This window comes from Carassius carassius, chromosome 41 (genome assembly GCF_963082965.1).
Source record: "Carassius carassius chromosome 41, fCarCar2.1, whole genome shotgun sequence".
NCBI lineage: Eukaryota > Metazoa > Chordata > Actinopteri > Cypriniformes > Cyprinidae > Carassius > Carassius carassius.
In genome coordinates this window covers 1,724,715-1,744,746 of record NC_081795.1, presented here as the reverse complement: position 1 = coordinate 1,744,746, position 20,032 = coordinate 1,724,715, and the positions used below count along the sequence as shown (strand labels likewise).

The window sequence follows — 20,032 nt, the reverse complement described above, 5'->3', positions numbered from 1 at the left end:
AAAAAACTTTGTACATAATATACACTACCATTCAAAAGTTTGCACTCAATAGATAATATTTTGTACAGTATATCATATATTTCTTTATTTTTTTAGATAAAAAAAACAATACTTTTATTCATTAAGGACACATTAAATTGCTAATAAATATTATTATTATTTATTTTCTTAAGTTTTAGTTCTAGCATATTAAGATGCTTTCTGAAGAATCATGTGATATTGAAAGATGGAATAATGATGCTGAAAATTCTGATTGTAAAACAGAATTTTGTTAAAAATGAATTGCATTTTTAAAATGTATTGCAAGGGAACATACTTATTTTTAATCTGAAAAATATTTAACTTTTTATACTGTATAAATGAAGCTTTGGTGTTCAGAAGAGACTTTAAGCAGAGGTGGGTAGAGTACCCAAAAACTGTACTCAAGTAAAAGTAAAAGTACTTCTAGAAATATTTACTCAAGTAAAAGTAAAAGTACTAGTCTTGAATAGTTACTTGAGTAAGAGTAAAAGAGTATCGGATAAAAAATCTACTCAAGTAGTTAGTTACTAGTTACTTTGGGTCATATATACTGAGCCTATTTTTATTTGGATATATAGATAAAATGTATGTAATGTATGTGTGCGTGTATAAATGTATATATTTCATCAGCCTTTACTCCAATTTATGTAATTTATTATAAAACCCTGTCTGTTTACTTAAGTAACAGACATAGGTGTCATGCCATAACATATTTTTAATACGGCTGACTTTATATTAAATGTGAATTTAACATTGAAAGTTAATGTGATATAAATATTGCTACTAATCTTTCATTGTTCAGAAAGAGAGCAAATAACATTTACATTATTAAAGATAATTTTCACAGACAGTCTAGATTTCAATCACTCTCAGAAACTCCCATTAAAATCACTGAAACTGTTAACAGTGTGAAATCAATATCTTAATTAAAGATTCGTACACATATCTGCACTTTGTTGTTTCTGACGAGAGAATTCGCCAGAAAGAGGTATTCAGTCAGTGAGCGAGTGAAGGAAGCACCGGCATTTTAGCGATGACTCATCTGAACACCTTTGATTGGCCAATGCTTTAATAAGCTCAAAAGAATCATGTGTGATTGGTTATAATGCGCAGCGCTGTATAAACGCACCTGTCTCTGGCTAAGCGCCAGCAAGCAATCACAGATCTGAATTTAGCAGCTGATGATATGACTCGCTGAACTTACTCGCACCGGTGTGATTGTATTAAAATGAATAAAATCTTAATCGGCTATTTTTTGTCTTTTGGAAGCTGCATTCAACTTGACTCCCCTCTGTTATAAGCCACACACGTACAACAAACTAATGTCACAGTGGTATCGTGTACTGTAATCGAATGTAGCCCAAGTTATTACCTGTTAAACAGTAGACAGCACACGCGGTGTTCATTGAAAAAGGATCTCCATCGCTAGCAAATAATAGCCTTTGCAGATTTCAATTCAGTGCAGTTCCATAGCCACGTTTTCAACGCTCTTTCTGTTCTTAAACGTTACAACTCCGAGTGAAGCGCTTCAGACGCTCAGCGCGTGCGGCAGGGAACTGAACGAATCATTCAAACTGATTCATGAACCAATTCACTCGTTTGCCAATTGGTTTGATCAAGCCTTTGAACAGAATTGACTCAAAAGAATGAATCATTCGCGAATGGGCATCGCTCATTGCCCAGAGAAAAGTAGACGGCGCGTTTGGATCAAACTGAAGCATTTATAACATTTATTGCATTAATATAATGTAACGAGAGGAGCGTGGCCCACAGTAACGAAGTAAAAGTACAGATTTTTCCCCAAAAATTTACTCAAGTAAGAGTATAAAGTACCCATCTTTAAATATACTCCGAAAAGTATTCGTTACCCCAAAAAATTACTCAAGTAAATGTAACGAAGTAAATGTAACTCGTTACTACCCACCTCTGACTTTAAGAAACATCTTTTGAATGCTGATGTATGTTTTGTAAATGTATGCAAAACTTTCTGGTTTTATTCATTGATGATTTGTGCACAGAAAATAAAATACAGATATGTCCGATTTTTTATGTAACATACATGTATCGTGTGTAACTATAACAGTGTTTTTGTTTTGTTGTAGTACGTCAGATACTTTCTATGCGCTCTGCTGACAGTTTGACCTTTGACCTTAGAACTGTGCTACAGCACTAAACTGAACTTGAAAATGTGTCTGGAATGACAGAATTTGTTTAGCATCCAGTCATTTCTCCGCAGCCAGCATGGACTTCCTGCAAATGAAGCACCTGAAGAGGAAGAGGAAGAGTAACTACAGTGTAAAGGAAACTCAGACTCTGATCTGCGAGATCCACAAGCGACGTGAGATCTTGTTCTCCCACCAGCAGAACATGGCCATCAACGAGCTGAAGCGGCGAGCGTGGGAGGAGGTAGCTGACAGCGTGAACGCTCTGGGCGAGGGCGAGCTGCGGACGGCGGCCGAGGTCAAGCGGCGCTATCTGGACTGGCGTGCATTGATGAAACGAAAGCAGCTTCAGGCTGAGTTGGCATCGGGATTGAAGCAGGAGTTTGAGCCTTTGTCTCCTGATAACGACGTGTCTCTTGGTGGCTGCGACCAGTCGCTGGACCTCAGTGGGTTTTCCAAAGACTCGTCGTGCGACTGGCAGGACCTGACGGACCTCGGGGAGCCCAGCACACACACATCTGGGGTCAAAACAGAGGACGATAAGGCCAGCAGCTATAGAGTATGTACTAGACACAGATACTACAAATTCAGATTCATCAGATTGTCTCCTACTTAGGTTGAAGTAATCCTCACACATGGTGGGCAAAAGATTTTAAGCATTCTGATGTTGCAAACTGGTTTGTTTGAAAGAAATTAATTGTATTTCGGCAAGGATGCATTAAACAAATCAAAAGTGACAGTGAAATAATGCTACAGAGGATTTCTGTTTTAAATAAATCCTGTTCTTCTGAACCTTCTATTCATCTGTGAATCATGCAAACTTAATTGTATCACAGTTTCCAACAAAATATGAATGTTTTCAACATTGATAATAATCAGAGATGTTTCTTGAGCAGTGAATCAGTATATTAGAATGATTTCTGAATATCATGTGACACTGAAGACTGGAGGAATGATGCTGAAAATACAGCTTTGATTACTGAAATAAATTACATTTTAAAAATATTCAAATAGAAAACAGGTTTTTTTTTAAAACTGTAGTACTATTTTACAATATGCATCAGCTTTAATGCACTTAAAAAAAATAAAAAAGGAGTCAAATTTAAAAATTTCTAATTTAATGTCAAAAATCTTACATAAGCACACTTCACTAAATCTGTTTGCATGAAGTAGTAAAACTCTTATAGATGCAGAAGAAATCATCTGGCTCATGTTTGCATTTTCTTCTGTCACTGGCCATACTGTACGTCTAACACTTAAAATCAGGATTAGGCATAAAGTAATGTCTTGCATGTAAAAACTGGCTGAGAATTGAACATAATGTTACAATCTGGCGCAGAGGAAGACAGCAATCATGTTTTTGTGTAAGCAAAATTGCTACAAAATGCATCATATCTTATAGAGAAACAAGTCTACTCCACCTATGCCATATGTGTGCTTGGTATGATAATTGCTGCTGACTTTGTGTGTCTAATTGTAAATTCTCTCTAGTTGGAGGTGGAGGTTGGAGATGGTGGTGAGGAAGACGATGAAGACTGTTTTACCTCCATCCTCCCTGATATGGACCGTGAGGGCCGAGTTCCTGAGGTCTTCGCTCACATTGATGAATTCGGCGTGCTGAGCTCCACAAAGCCTGCGTTGGGCTTGGCGGAGACTATTTTGGGAGTCGGGGGCTCGTCCGGGATGGGCATAGCTGGATTGGAGAACACAGGTGTGCTGGTGACGCTGGAGAGGCAGAGACTTGACCTGGAGAAACACCGCTTACAGGTGGAGTCCGAACGGCTGCAGGTGGAGAAAGAGCGCCTCCTGGTGGAGAAGGAGAGGTTGAGGCAGGGCGAGGTGGAGAGAGAGCGGCTGCAGCTGGAGAAGGAGCGTCTGCAGGTGGAGCGAGAACGATTGCGACTGCTGCTGGAACAAAACACGCCCCTCCAGCAGAGCCCCGCCCCCTCTATGTATGTAGCCACGCCCACCACGTCGTCCTCTGCCCCCTCGTCATGCTCATTGGATGGCGAGAAGGACAGGAAGCTGGTTTGGCCGATGATGATGGATTTGGAGGCGGAGAAGCTGAAGTTAGAGAAAGAGCGCCTCCTGCTGGAGAAAGAGAGACTGCAGTTCTTCAAGTTTGAGTCAGGAAGACTGCAGATTGAGAAAGAGCGCCTGCAGGTGGAGAAAGAGAGGCTGCAGCTTTACAAAGATGGACAACAGATGGCGCTGCACTCCTGAAACACCATAGATAGATACAGCTGGGTAGGAAAAAAATAGTTACCGTAGTTATCTATTCAATTCTATGGGGAAATATTTGATTATGTGTATCTTTTGCACATTAATTAAAGCCAAAAATCCTTTTTTTTTTTTTTTGCCAGACATTTGAAAAAGAAAGATGTCAAGCAATGAATGTGAGTTTATAGACAAGATGCGAAAAGATGCACGTGGACTCACTTTTGAACATATGCAGCAGTAGACTGTTTTTTAAATATAAATATGAAATATGATGAATGTCAGAAAATTACCTCATTGCACAGAAAAACAGAAGAAAACTTGCGTCTTTTATCATCTTGTTGCTGAAGTGCTTGTATTCACAGCACTTCAGTTTTATTATTGTCAACTAAAAAAAGCTAAAACAATTAAAAATCTGTATTTTTAACATTAATTTTTAATGAAAAACTTAAATGTAAATTAGGAATGTTGTCTTGCCGATTTATTAGTTTAAGTACTAAAGTTAAATATTTAAAAGAAAATATTTAATATTTAAAAAATAAATATTTTTAAAAAACAAAGATAAAACAACAAACAAATTAAAACTAAAATTAAAATAAAAATATTAAAACTATAAGTACTATAATAGTATTGCTATAATAGTATAAATAAATATTATAATAGTATATAATAAAACTAAAATTACACCGATTGTGTTTCAGCTTCTTTTATTCAATTGACTGAAAAAAAAAACTGTCCCGATGTTTTGCTTTATTTGACGTGCAAAAAAATCAACACACTTGTTTTTGGTGCTTTCCTTTCTAAAAATAGCCAAACTTTAATATAGAATTTATTTCTTTTGTTTTTCACTACAGAAATGAGTAGATATCTATGGTAAACAGGATTTATAAACACACCAGCATTATAAGAAGTGTTTCTGACTGTATCTTTAGTTCAGGTCAGCCCACACGATTGCCTTCTGTTCATGCAAAACAACTCACAAGATGTTTTAACGCCGCTTTGGTAGAATATTGATATCTTTTAGAAATTTATGCAGAAGCATCTGAACGTACTTTTCCTATATTATTATACAAGTACAGATGCTCCTGATTAACTTTTTACAAGACATTATGTACTTTGTTAACACACTGTGTTATGGATGCTATGGATGGGGACCAAATCTGAGGCCTCATTTATATGGAATCATGATTTATATGTTTGTATGTACAAAACAAAATGTGTTATATAAGGGAGGCCTGGTTTTATTTTGAAGTAATCAGGTTTTTGTCTGGTCTTGACATCAATAATTGAATAAGCTGACTGAACACAGATAAATGTGTTTGTAAAACTATAGGTGCTTGAATTGAGTTTTGCTCATTCACACTCAAAGACATGAATGTGAACAGTCAAAGCAGAATTTAATATAAGACATAGTTTGTATTTCACCCCAAAATCAAGAGAAAAAAAATTATTAGGCATATTTTAGGATCATTAGAGGAATAGTTCTCCCAAAAATTAAAATTTGCTGAAAATTTACTTATCTTTAGGCCATCCAAGATATATAGATGAATTTATTTCTTCATCAGATTTGGAGAAATGTGGCATTCTATCACTTGCTCAGCAATGGATCCCCTGCAGTGAATGGGTGCCGTCAACAAAATATGGGTTTTTAATCCATAATGCTCCATCCAGTTAAAAAGAAACTCTCTCCTGTTGTCCACTCACATCAAAATCCACCGATATATTTCTTCAGAATTGGCTTGGCTTGTAAACGGTACTTGATCTGTGCAGATTTCTCTCCTGATTCAGACAAGACAAAACACATCATCAAAACATTCCATGTGACAGAAAGTAACTACTGCACTATTCCTTTAACTGATGAACTGCAGTGGTGTGGATTATTGTGATGTTTTTATCAGCTCTCATTCTGACGGCACCCATTCACTGCAAAGCATCCATTGATGAGACACTGATGCAATACATTTCTACAAATCTGATGAAGAAATAAACTCAGCTACATCTTGGATGTCCCGAGGTGAGCAAATGTTAAGATAAATTTTCTTTTTTTTTATTAATTATTCCTTTAAGGTGTTATTTTCTGTATTCTGTCTGGACATCTTCTTACTTTTTTCTTTTGATTTTGAGGTGAAACGTTCTATACAGGTTCAGTGAGATTTCCTCAAAAAGGCCTGTACTGTGAATGTAGTCCGTGCTTAAGTGTGTGTGTTTGTGTGTGTGTGTGTGTGTGTGTGTGTTTGTTCTCGTATGATAGTTGTTTTCAGGTCTTGATAATTCTGAACTGTAGTTGTTGAGTGCTGATTGGTTTACATGTTTCTTTAGTCATGTCATTCCTTGTTAAATATATGCATCTTATCCAAAGTGACACTCATTGCATTGAAGGTTTAAGTTTTTATCATTTCGTGATCTCATACTTTGGGAGTTTCATTCGAGAGCCTGTGGCTCTTTGCAGTGTATATTTATTTTGCCAAGTAGAGGTTCAGTTCTGGGCCGTTTCTTAATTTGCAATTGCCATACTGAACTTTAGAAGAAAATGTGTTGAAAATGATCTGTGAACCTATTTATCAGCAAGACCTTTTCAATCATAGGCTTTCCATTTGAATCATCTGGATTCAGTCCAGTTTACTTTGCAATTTACTTTAATTGCATGTGAAACTTGATCTGTTTTTTTCATAAAATGTTTTGTAACATGCAGACATTGAACAAAATGCTAAATCAAACAGCATATACATTTATTCTTTATGACAGCAAAAATATAATAGTAAATTAGTAAAGGAAACAGTTCAGGTATAACCCAGCAATCACTTTATTTGTATGGGTTTGCAGCAGAAACACTCTCAGCATGTGAAACAGCCTTTACAGTTCAGTTCAGCTTCTCTCTGCATTTCTCTAATCAGGTGGAAAACCAAAGCTGTTTGGTGCCATGTTTTGTTTTTTCTTGAATCTCCAGTGAATATGATTTCATGCTCAGATAAAGGTTGTGTAATTTAAAGAGAAAAGTTTTATGGGTGTTTAGTTTTTGTGAGCTGGTGCCTGCGGTGTTGATGGACTCAATCAGAAAGGTTTTATTATTGTACTGTACGTGCAATACGGTGAATAAATGGTGTGCGTGTATTTTTGTGTGTGTGTTTTTAAAATGTATGTTCCTGATGTGACAAAGCACAAAACAGAAATAGAATTTAAAGAATTGAAATAAACCCAGCTTTCATGTGTCCCATTTGTTTCCTGCTGAAACAGTGCTCAGTAGATATTTCTAAACCATTCGTTATTGCAGTTTAATTTCAATAAATGGTATGGGAAGGACATTTTCATGATAGTAAGGAACAGTCAGGAAAATTGGCTTCTATTTTCTCTTCTATGCTCACCAAGGCTCCATTTATTTCATTAAAAAAACAGTAATATTGTGAAATATTGTTACAATTTCAAATAACTGTTTTCCATTTAAATATATTGTAATATGTAATTTATTCTTGTGATGCAGAGCTGAATTTTCACCATCAATATATGATGAAATGGGAAGTTCTGAAGGCTCTGATCTATTGTTTTTGCAGTTTAATTTTAAGTCTTTTTGGACCATTTTTGTGGTAGTTTCATAATACATTGAATGTTCATATTTGTAAACATCAATTAAAATTGGCTTATATTGTCTTTTTGAACTTTGAGAAACATTTTGTTTAATGCCTTAAACACAATATGATCCATCTGCTTTCAGATGAAATGACTATTTTATAAGTGACATAATCATTTAGAAATGATCCCAAAGGTGAAGTCAGGAAGTGTTTCTCATAGAAATGTCATCCGGTGTGTAATATTCTGGTCAGAGCTGTCACTACGTTCCTTGCTCTGATATTGCTATGATTCAGCTCTTATCTCTAGTATTTGAAGCTAACGAATGTCTGTATTTCTAACAGAAGTATTTGTGTTCATCCAAATAATGCCTGTGGGAGTGAAACCGAGCAGTCTGGGAGAAGGAGACGAATTTAGAAAACAGAATCTGATGATGTGGGAAGGAATGGAAATCTCTAGAGCAAACCAGATTTCTCCCAGATGGAAGCGAGCCTGAGATGTTTGTCTGTAAGTGAGAATGATCTGGCCATCAGATTTCTCTGTCTCATTCTTTAAATACCGTCTGAAGTTCTATTGTGTTTTGCAAAGTCTGGATTATACCTCGACTGCATGTTGTGGTCTACGCGGTCAGTTCTTCTGGTTCGTCAAAGAATGCTCTTCTTTTTAAGATCCTGATTGCTTGAGTGAATGTATAATGCTTTGAAGATACCTTTTTGTGATACACTTGGTGTTTACGTGGCCTTCCTTCTTAGAAAAAAGTGTTTTGCAACATACTAGCTAATTTTCTAGGTCTAGGCTGGTCTTTAGCAAAGTTAGCAGGAGATTGTCAGTTGGAGATTCAAGTTTGAGATATACAAGGTGTTTTTGGAGGATGAGGTCTGTTCAAAAAGCTAATGAGCCAAAGATGAAGTGTTGGTTTGGTTGAGATGCACATATTATATAGTGCATTTAACAATACAGATGGTGCCAAAGCAGCTTTACAGTATCAAACAGGAAAATAGTGATTTAATGCAAAAGGACAGTAGTAAACATTCAGTTTTCAGTTAAAAGCAGTTCATCATTGAATTCAGTGATTTCATCGTCCAGCTCAGTTCAGTTTAAATAGTATCTGTGCAATCAAGTTGACGATATCGCTGGATATTAAGTGTCCCCAACTAAGCAAGCCAGAGGTACCAGCGGGAGGGAACCAAAACTCCATCAGTGACAGAATGGAGAAAAAACCTTGGCCGTTTAGGAGACAAGGTGTTCACTGGGGATCTGTCTCTGGGGCTCATCTAGTTGTCCTGGTCTACACTGACATTCAGGGCTGTTGAGGTCATCTCTAGGTGCTGATCCACCGTCTGGGCTGGATACGAACTGGATCCGGGTGACTGCAGTGACCCTCTGATCTGGATACAGACTGGATCTGGTGGCTACAGTGACCTCGGAATAAGAGAGAAACATACTAATATTAGCGTAGATGCCATTCTTCGAATGATGTAGCAAGTACATCGGGTGGTATGGGAAGTGTTCCCGGTTCCGGTTTACCTATTTATTACAGCCTAATTAATGGATCTGAATAATAGAAACGTGTTAAGTGTGTTATGTGTAAGCAAGTTTAAAGAGATGGGGTTTTATCTAATCCATATTTAAACTGACAGAGTGTGTCTGCCTCTCGAACAATGTTAGGTAGATTATTCCAGAGTTTAGGCACTAAATAAGAAAAGTTTCTGCCTCTCGCAGTTGATTTTGATATTCTAGGTATTATCAAATTGCCTGAGTTTTGAGACCACAGCGGACGTGGAGGACTATAATACGATAAGAGCTTGCTCAATTACTGAGGTGCTAAACGATTCAGGGTTTTATTAGTAATAAAAAGAATTTAAAATCTATACAATGTTTGAGAGGGAGCCAGTGCAGTGTTGACCGAACCGGGCTGATGTGATCATACTTCCTGTTTCTAGTAAAAACTCTAGCTGCTGCGTTTTGGACTAGCTGGAGTTTGTTTATTAAGTGTGCAGAACAACCACCCCAATAAAGCATTGCAATAATCTAACCTTGAGGTCATGAACACATTAATTAATGTTAACGCAATTTAGATATATATTTTTAGATTGAAAAATGCATTTACAAATGCTAGAAATGTGGCTGTCAATGGAAAGATTGCGATCAAATAGCACACCTAGGTTCCTAACAAAAGACGAAGATGGAGCAGCCATCAAGTGTTAGACAGTGTTCTAGGTTATTACAGAGGTTTATTCATCATCCAGTTTTTTATGTCGAATATGCATTCCGTTTTTTCCATTTCAAATTGTTATGCTTTACCATGCCATGAAGAAATATACAGTGAAAGTTAGCCCCATGCTTCCTGATTATATTTCCCAGGGGTATCATGTAATGCGTGAAGAGCAATGGCCCTAGTACTGAGCCTTGAGGTACTCCATACTGCACCTGTGATCAATATGACACCTTTTCATTCACTGCTACAAAATTATGATGGTCAAATAAGTATGATTTGACCAGATGGTTTACTTACAGCTTACTCTTAGGAGAAAGTACTTTACAATAGCAAAGATTCACACAGAACAAAGTAAGTAATTTAGGTTGGAAAAACATGAGGGTGAGCAAATCACTGTTTTCAAACATGGTAGATGGTTTCTAGTTGGTCTAGGCAAGTAAGTAGACCATCCTGGACCAGCAACAAGCCAGCTAGTTAAACCAGGTGTTTTTGGAGATTGAGGCTGAATTGTTTACTTATAGCTGACTCTACACATTTATTGCTAATGTTACTGTTTCTGAGTAACTTGCAACAAAGTTTGTAGGTATATGTTGCAGTAGTGTTTAACTAGCTTTAAAGTACTAGTTCACCCAAATACCTCATTGCTTGGTAGATATTTATACCTAGTCATTGGCTGGGCAAAGTTAGTAGACCATCTTAGACTAGCAACAAGCCAGTTGATTATACCAATTTAAGAGATATGGGGTGATTTTTTTGAGAATGAGTTCAAATGGTTTACTTGGCTGACTCTGCATATTAGAGATTAATGCATATTAATCTGGTTTTGGAGAAAGTATTTCACCATAGCAAAGATTCACAGAACAAAGAAAGTCATATAGGTTTGAAAGACAATGAAGTTTAGCAAGTAACTATTTTTGGTTTCTAGCTGGTCTAGACCATTCATTGGCTGGTCAAACCATCTTGGGCCAGCACAAGCTAGCTGGTTACACCGGTTTGAGATATTCAAGGTGTTTTAAGAGAATAACCAATGCTGAGTCAATGTTGATGTGTCAGGTTTGTTTAGATGCGCAAACCTATATCAACCTACAAATTACAAATTTACTTAAGGCTGACTCTGCTATTAATCTGGTTTAGGAGATAGTTTTTAGTTAGTGATACAACAAAATTATTTTTCACCAACAGTTTTCATTTAGCTGAAAAAAGTAACTAATGTAATTGGGGTAATTGAACTCTGTATGCTGTTGAAGGTGTCGTGTTCACAGATGATAGCTGTACAGTAGTTCTTCCCAAGTTCTTTGGCCTCCATATTTCAGTTAATCAAAATTAACATTTCACAATTGTAGCATCATTTTTGGTCATCATTTCTGACATTTATAGATGTTAATAGACACTGACAAGCATCATAGAAGTACTAACTATAATAATTTCAGCCCTATAAAACTATTTTGATCTCAACATACTAAAAATAATGCACAACTTGTTGCAGTAGTGTGAACAATGTACCTAAATTTTTATCGTCTACTTTTTTGTGTTCCACAGATGAAGAAAACAATGTAAATGATAACAAAATGATCATTTTTGGCTGAGCTGTCCCTTTAAAGAGCTATATTTATAACAACTCCATTGGCATTAATGACTAAATGGTCATATTTCATTCACATTGTCTCATTTAAAGCATGAAAATGGAAAGACATATTGTATAAATGTTCCAGTTTTATTTGAATCAGCGGGTACAAAGAGAAAAACAAGGCGAAAACAAAACCAAACACCAAAGGTGAGAATCGGGAGTCTGTGTGACCCCAGTGTGCGATGTGGTGTGTCGTTCACATCCTACACTCATGTGTTTGTGCGAATTTGTGAAATGTGTGGACATTCATTAAGGACAAAGAAACGTACACACTGTGTAAATTGATTGGTTAACAAAACAACTGCTAACAGAACAGATGCCATGGTCTCACACGCAACGCTGCTGTTTTAGTTCTCAATTATATAGATTCGTTTCTGTATATATATATAATATTGTGTGTTTATAAAAGATCTCTTAATTACAAGTCAGGTCTCCCTATTGTCATTATTGCAATTAATTATTATCTAAGATGGTTTATAAAAGAATTGTGTTCAGTTTTTACTACTGGTCTATTTACATTTCAGTCCAAAAAGCAAGCGGCTCCCAGTGGCGTCTTGAAGAAATCCTGTAAAGATGATAATAAGATCCATCGTCCCCCTTCCTGGCTCCTGAGAGATATCTACATACAGTTTAGTAGCTAGTGATTGTGGACCATGTCGTAAATATGTTATGGTTTAATACATCTAATGCAGGTTTGATGATGCCAGAGAAGCGCGGCTAAAGTCTTTACATTTACAGTTTAATGGTTGTGATTTTCCGTCTCGTATGCGATGATGTTCATCCCAATGTTAGGCTTCAGGATAAGGCATCATGGATCTTTGATGCTCGCCAAAGTCAAAGCAGTCGTAACGATGCCGTCCCGGCTCATATTCAATTGTTGACGTCTTTTCCAAGGGCTGAAAGAGTACATTTTCAGGTTAGTTGCGTTTGAGCCGGCGAAAACGTGCTTCTCCTGTGTTTTGCGTGAAATCTGAACTTCGGTGCAGGGTTGAAATGTTTTAAGGCACAAGGTGAGTTTTTGGTTTCTATGGGAGGTCGGAGGACACCACCGCGAGGGTGGGGCCATGTCGGAAGGAGGGGCCAGAGTGCACGGCCTTAGGGCAGTCTGGTCTCAGGACACGCCCATTTTCCCCCAGGCTGCCCGTGATTGACAAGCGGGCCTTGTTTCTCATGGCTTCCGAGAAGGTGAGCTAGAAAAGGGGGCGAGACGAGAGGCGGAGTCAGAATATGTGGAACTCTCTGGGGGGGAGGCAATATATGCAAATGACACAGTGACATCACAATGAAACCACTCGACACATTCACAACGACAGAACGGAGAACAGCTCAAGTCCACCACAAACAAATACAGAAAACATCTTAGAATGTACATCATGGTTAGACATCTGCATTTCTAACGCTAGCATGCGGCCCTTCGCCCATGTTCCCACTAAATCTAGGGATTTAATTGTCCAGTTTTTAATTAACGGTGTCCCCTAGTCAACACTTTATATGTTCATACTGCTAATATTTCGTATGGAGGGTTCTGGAGGTCAGTCAGATATTATTCAGTATCAGCACAGCATTATAGATTGGTTTGTTGATGTCGCTAACAACAAAAGAAAGAGAAATGCAAGCAAACATCATTAAACCAACAGTCGTTTGATCTATAATGCCCTACTTGCACCAAATAACGCATTGCACATAGCTGCTGTCTAAAGCGGCGGATCTCAGCTGGTTTTGCTTTGTACCAGGATTGTTTATCATTTTAACCCTTGTATTATGCTGCGCATCAATTTGGGTTTTGAGTTGGTGGATATACTGGTTAAAGACTTTTTCTGTATGTTGTAACTTTTTCTTTCTTAATTTAAGGTCATGAATTTGCATGCAAAGTTTTGTATTGTGGAATGTGAATATTTATATTATGATGTTATAAGTGAATATTTAATATTTCTTGGTTAAAGGCAGCCAGGGTTATTGGACTCAACTAAAACTAAAAAAAAAAAAAAAAAAACCTTAATGATTCTTACTTTAAATAAAATAAACAATAATACCAAGGCAACATTTTTCATTTTAATGTACTAATGTCACTTTGTTTAACCAAAAAAAAAAAAAATTATAGTAAAATAAATGAATGAAACTAAAAACGACATAGACTATATACTATATAAAAACTAATCAACACATTAATACAAATATAATTCAAAAAAAAAAAAAAACATGATTTTATCCACTGCATGATGGCGTACATTATCAGTTCATGCCTGTTAATTTTAGCTCAAAATCAAGAATTGAACCCATGATCTTGGTGTTGCGAGCGCCATCCTTTTTTCACAGATTAATTGATTTTCCACACTTCAGTTTAAAAAAAAGTGTTTTAAAAAATAGTTAATATATTATAGTCATACCTAATGATTTACTGAAGATTTACTATATATATAATCTGAGCTTTAAAAATTTTTTTGCCTAGAATTTTAATATAATACAAGGGTTACTTGTTGCACAAATAACCATCTAAGTGACTATTTTATTAGACTTTTGCAAATTCATGTCAAAATACTATAAAATTTAATTTGACGCTTTTTAAAAGTGAGATGATTGATGTGGTTAGTTGCATGATATTATTAGCATTTACCATTGCTTTCGTCCATCAAATCATCCCACCAGTTGAGAACCGCCGGTCTATAACAGAGAGCTAACATTTCTAAACAAGAAATATATAAGCAGCAGCATTCCTTTATAAAGTGTTTAAAGGTTGCATACTAAGATGTTTGGTTTGGTGATAATTTAAGCTCCTAATGCAGTGTGTGCGTGTTTTGTGCGCCGTTTGTTTTAATGCAGGTGTCTGAAACAGAAAGCCAACATTGCAACTGCAGCCAGGAAGAACAATCCAATGCAATCCCAACACGTTCTAGTCAAGGCAGATGCCATACGAAAACAAAGCAAAGAACGACAGGCGACAGAAATGAAGGGGTCTCTTTCAGAAGTGAACAAAGCAAGACGGAACGTAAGTAAACGGAGGGATGGGAAGCTGTCACGACATTAGCAGACGTCTGCTGCACGAGGCTCAGGCCGAGCCCCGGCGACCGCAAGCAGGCTTTCTGTCCTACCCCTATATCTTTACTGCGTCAGAGCCGTACACGTTGTATCCCTCTCTATAAGTGGCTAAGTTCTGCAAACTGTGCGTTGGGCTGGGAGCAGGGCTAAAATTCAGTTCGGCCGATTCCACCTTCAGTTTCTTGGCCTCGGCGCGGGACTTATAGCAAAACTCGACCAGGGCCACCATCATGGCCAGACCCAGGCCGCCCACCAGGATGTAGAAAACCCCCGCCACGTTGCTCAGGCTCAGCGCCTGCGAGCTCTTGTCCTGGAGGCGAGAGGGATTCGAGGGAGAAAAGATAGCGTTAGAGAGGCAGGAACTGGCGAGTCGAAGACTCAAACACATTTACACATGACAGATATTTAATAACAGTTCATAATATGATACAATCAGCTTCAATTACTGGTGCCATTGATTTAACATCATTACATTAGAATGAAATCCACTGCCATTTAGATTTCAAACATGAACAGAAGGGCTATGATTTAAATGAAATTATAATCGTTTTTGGTGGTTTGGTTTAGTTTTCTTCGTGATTTCTGGCACCTTGCACAATGACTTTATTTTGTATAGTGTATAGATTTACCTTTTACTCTTTTATAGCGCTTAAATTAATATATTAATATGTCAAACTGGGGGAAATAAATAATTATTTACTGCAAATTATTAAATTGTTTAAATAATAGTTCATTAAAATAATAATTCAATATTTATATTATTAAAAAACTAACAAAAAAACTTTGTAAGTAACTAATTTTATATTTTTTCACAGTATATAGTCTTGTATTTATCTCTATATTTTTATAAAAATGTTTAAAATGCATTTAAATTAATAAATGTCAAACTGGGGGAAATAATTATTTACAGTATATTATTAAATTAACTAAATAATAATTCATTAAAATAATAATTAAATATTTGTCTTATTAAAAAAATACCAAAAAAACTATTCTAACTAAATGTCTATTTTACACAGTATATTTATCTTTATACTTTTATAAAAATGTTTAAAATGCATTTAAATGAATTATATTAATGTGTAAAACTGGGGGAAATTATTATTTACAGTAAACTATTTAATTATCTAAATAAAAGTTTATTAAACTAATAATTAAATATTTCTCTTATTTTGAAAAGAAAAAAAACTAAGTAACTAAATTCAATTTTACACAGTATATTGTCTTATATTTATCTTTATTATTTTATAAAAATGTTTAAAATGCATTTAAATAAAAAAAAATTAAGAACTGGGAAAAATATTTAAAGTAAATTATTTCAATAATCCTTTGTATAATAATAATCATTTTTTAATTAATTATTTTATTATTATTTAATTTAATTATTAAATATTTCCCCCAGTTTGATACATTAATGTATTGATTTAAATGTATTTTAAATATTTCTTCTATGTTTTTGTTGTATTTGGGAAAAAAAAATCATAACTAAGTAAATGACTGTATTTTGCACATTTCTGTTGTTCTTTTAATAGTTCGAACTAAAATGTTTAAAATGCATTTAAATGAACAAATCTATGTATCAAATTGGGGGAAATAATTATTAAATTTTTATTTAAATGATAATTAATTAAACAATTAATCATTTGAAATATTAAAAAAATTTAATTCATAATTGTTTACTTGAAAATTATTTATAATATAAAAAATATATACAACCTGGCACTCCTAAGCTGTATGAAATCTTCAACAACCATATATTTTTTCTTCATCTTGATCAGCATTTGGGGGAAAAAAACTAACTAAATTACTTTAATTTGTATGGAATATAATCTTGTAATTTTACAGCCATAATGTGTTTCTATCTGCTAGCCTTAAAGCTAATTGAGTGAATATTATGCCGCTGTAGTGGCATATTCTCTTCAATTTGCTGTTCATTTTAATTTTATACTTGAACAAAGCTGCATTCTAGACAAAACCGAACACTATTATGACATCATGAAAGTGTCTTGAATCATGACATCATAGTGCAACATTCTTGTATTGTGATGTCACAATGTTTCATTCTAAAGGTTCTATTTAGTTAAAATCTAAAATATCTCTGTATGATGATGACAGCGAGATTTTAAGACAACTGTCATCTTTTTCTTTCTGAAAACACATCACATTAATTTCATTGTATTTTGTGTTTTTCAGAGCTGGGCTTTTCAGGTTTGCTTGCGGTTTTCCGTCCGGAAACTGACCTTACTTCCCGAGTCCTTGGGTCCGCACTCGCCCTTATCGTACCACCATTTATTTTTGAGTTTGTCTAGCACTCCTGCTTCACTCAGTTTCAACACCGCCAGGTTTACCGGCGTTCTTCTCAGAGAGAATAACATAAATAACATCATAGGCCATGTTATTTTATGTTATTAGATTTACAATACATCTTGGTACACAGTAGCACAGGAAGTGATGAAGCCGAGGTCCCATCGAGTGCACCTGTGTGAGCTCGTGTGTGTGTGTGTGGAGCCACAGACGTATGGATGGGATCTCGCTCCATCACTTCAGGCAACAGACACATACTGCCCTGATTTCATTATTAAAACACAAACAATTACTGCTAATCCAGAACTATTGGCTCATCACAAACAGCCCAAAGCGCAGATGAAGACACTCGTGTGTGTGCAGAGAGACCCACAACTCCACACTGAAAAGAGCAAATATTTAACAACAATAAGTTATTTATTTACTATTCAATAATAATAACAATAAGTTATTTAGGTTTTTTTTTTTACTCAAATTGTTATTTTGATATAATTATATAGCTTATACGTATATATAAAACGTTATGCATGTGTATTTATTTTATACTTTTTTATGACAAATTGTATTTTTTTTCATTATAAATTGATTCAAATTGTCTTTCTGTTTTTACAAAACAATATTACTTAAATAATTATTGTGTATTTTGTTGTGTTATTATAAATATTACTCAAATTTTTATTTTTATTATTATTATTATATATATATATATATATATATATATATATATATATACACACACATATATATATATATATATATATATATATGTGTAACAATAATAATTGTTTTTTCAACTTTTGACTCAAAAAATTATTTTAATATTATATTTTTTGTAGTAAAAATACATAATAAATAGTAATAAGTATGTGTTTATATATATGTGTGTGTGTGTGTGTGTGTTAAGTGTGTACATTTATTTTATGCAATGTTTTTCAGTTTAACTTGACTCAAATAGTTTTTCTGATATTTTTTTTTTATTATTATTATTTAGTTTTTTTTTTTTACATTTTTAATGTTGATAAATTTTTTCTGAAATCAATCTTAATTTTCAGTGTGTTCAGTTTACATTTTTTTATTTAACTTTTGATTCAATTTATTATTCTGTAAAATATATCTTTGATCTTTAAATTGAAATTTTAATTTGATTAATTTCAAATACTTATACCCTCTTTATATAAAGCAACTGCATTCTTCCTTTTATTTGATTTCTGTGCAGTTACAGCCCTCATTTGTTGAAAACCAACAAATATTTGCAATATATGCAAATATTTCTGTTTTGACAGTAATTGCTTCTTTTTTCAGTTTGTTCCTCTTTGACACATGTGTTGGCTTCTCGTTCCTGGCCGGCGTGGGCCGTCGTGTCAGGGCAGATGTCTCTCTTGCATCACATTGTCATCTTTTTTTTTTTTTACCACTCCTTTGCGTGTCATTGGTGGCTAACCTTCGAGTCCCCGCCCCCGCTGCCACATTCGCCCTTGTCGTACCACCATTTATTTTTCAATTTGTCCAACAGCCCCTGCTCATTCAGCTTTAACACGGCCAGGTTTACGGCATTTCTTCAACAAACCATAAACATCACATGAGCGCCCGGGTTAGACGACACAAAACAAACAGAAAACAAGAGAGAACATAAGAGAGGCTCGTGGAAGGCAGCTGCTGTTAAAGAGGACTATTATGGGATGTTTGTTTCTATCTCTCTTTCGCTCTCATTTCATTCAATCTGTCTTTCAAAAAAAGTAGTGCAATACTATACACTGAGTAAAACGAAGCAGAAAACTCATTGCATTAAACTAATTTAGCAATATTTTCCACTACTGAATAAAATGTCAATTTAATGACAAGTCTCATCTGCTATTTATTTTGGTACTGGGCTTTCTGAGATTATTATTTTGATTATCATCTGTAAGTGATATTTAGAAATGACTGATCTTAGAAATCAGCATTATTATAAAATAAATAATTTTGTAAGCAGAATTGACAGTCGCTAAGCTCCGCCCACTATTTTAAGCCCCGCCCACAAGCGATAAACAGGTCTCGGTTTCTATTTCCGCGACATCGCGGCTGCTGTAACAACAGCAACCTACAATATAAAACAAAGATCATCTCAAGTAATGGTTATGTGCTTTATTTAGTCTTAAAAGTTTTTTGGTTGGATTATCTTTGGACAAGCCCCGCCCACTATTTCAAGCTCCGCCTAGACACAACACAGTGTGCAACTAGAGACAGGTGCTATATTTAATCTTAAAAGTTAATTAACCACAGATTTTTTGTTTGTAAGTAGAATTGACAGCCGCTAAGCCCCGCCCACTATTTTAAACCCCGCCCATATACAACACGTACAAGTTACACGACAAGGGGTTAAACGGTTTCTATTTCTGCAGTGTCGTGGCTGAAAAAACAACCTCCAAACTATGACAGTGCTAATTCTAGATAATGATTGTGCTTTATTTAATCTTAAAACTCTGTAACATGAGTTTGAACATCATTTTGACCTTTTTTAGTCAAACGACAATGAATAAGTTGCCTCAGATCTTATTCAAGTTGTGAACCCTATTCAAACAAACACATGTATCCTATCGCAAAGATTGTTTTTATGCTCTGTATGTTTTTTAATCATGTTAAAGCAACGCTCTTGCAGAAATAGCCCCGCCCACAAGGTCTTCTGATTGGCTGTGACATTTGATAGACTTTTGTGCGTCTCATGGAATATTGCATGGAGTCTGGTGTTACAGAACGTCCCATACGAATTGAATTTCAAGCTTCTATGAACACTGTAATTTTCAGCAAAATGTGAAACTTAAATTGAATGTTTTTCTTACTATATTGACATTGCAATGCATTTTATCTGCTGTTTGTCATTGAAATAAATTGAACAGCGGCCAA

The 20,032-nt window shown here is 35.3% G+C and overlaps 2 protein-coding genes across 6 annotated transcripts in view; one reads left to right on the top strand and one right to left on the bottom strand.

The window, feature by feature from the left end:
* Nucleotides 1-2,140: 2,140 nt before the first annotated feature.
* Nucleotides 2,141-4,749, top strand: LOC132123150 (myb/SANT-like DNA-binding domain-containing protein 4). The gene is made up of 2 exons (XM_059533708.1): nt 2,141-2,742; nt 3,675-4,749. The coding sequence occupies exons 1-2, from the start codon at nt 2,263-2,265 to the stop codon at nt 4,404-4,406; spliced, it is 1,212 nt and encodes a 403-aa protein (XP_059389691.1). The 5' UTR covers nt 2,141-2,262; the 3' UTR covers nt 4,407-4,749.
* Nucleotides 4,750-11,875: 7,126 nt separating this feature from the next.
* gria4a (glutamate receptor, ionotropic, AMPA 4a) overlaps nt 11,876-20,032 on the bottom strand; it is an 85,592-nt gene continuing 77,435 nt past the window's right edge. The window contains exons 14-16 of one of the 5 annotated variants that reach the window (XM_059533950.1): nt 17,086-17,200; nt 15,018-15,155; nt 11,876-12,999 (exon numbers count right to left, since the gene is read on the bottom strand). In XM_059533950.1, coding sequence (XP_059389933.1) covers nt 12,835-12,999; nt 15,018-15,155; nt 17,086-17,200 — 418 coding nt within the window. In that variant the 3' untranslated portion in view covers nt 11,876-12,834. Of the gene's footprint in view, nt 13,000-14,898; nt 15,156-17,085; nt 17,201-18,590; nt 18,706-20,032 lie in introns of those variants that run through there. The other 4 variants (XM_059533948.1, XM_059533952.1, XM_059533951.1 and 1 more) reach the window with 4 other exon arrangements.

What these genes read in the sequence shown, in the direction of transcription:
- LOC132123150 (XM_059533708.1), top strand. Translation starts at nt 2,263, where the DNA reads ATGGACTTCCTGCAAATGAAGCACCTGAAGAGGAAGAGGAAGAGTAAC. An exon ending in ATAAGGCCAGCAGCTATAGA is followed by an intron (nt 2,743 to 3,674) that starts GTATGTACTAGA and finishes AATTCTCTCTAG; the next exon opens with TTGGAGGTGGAGGTTGGAGA.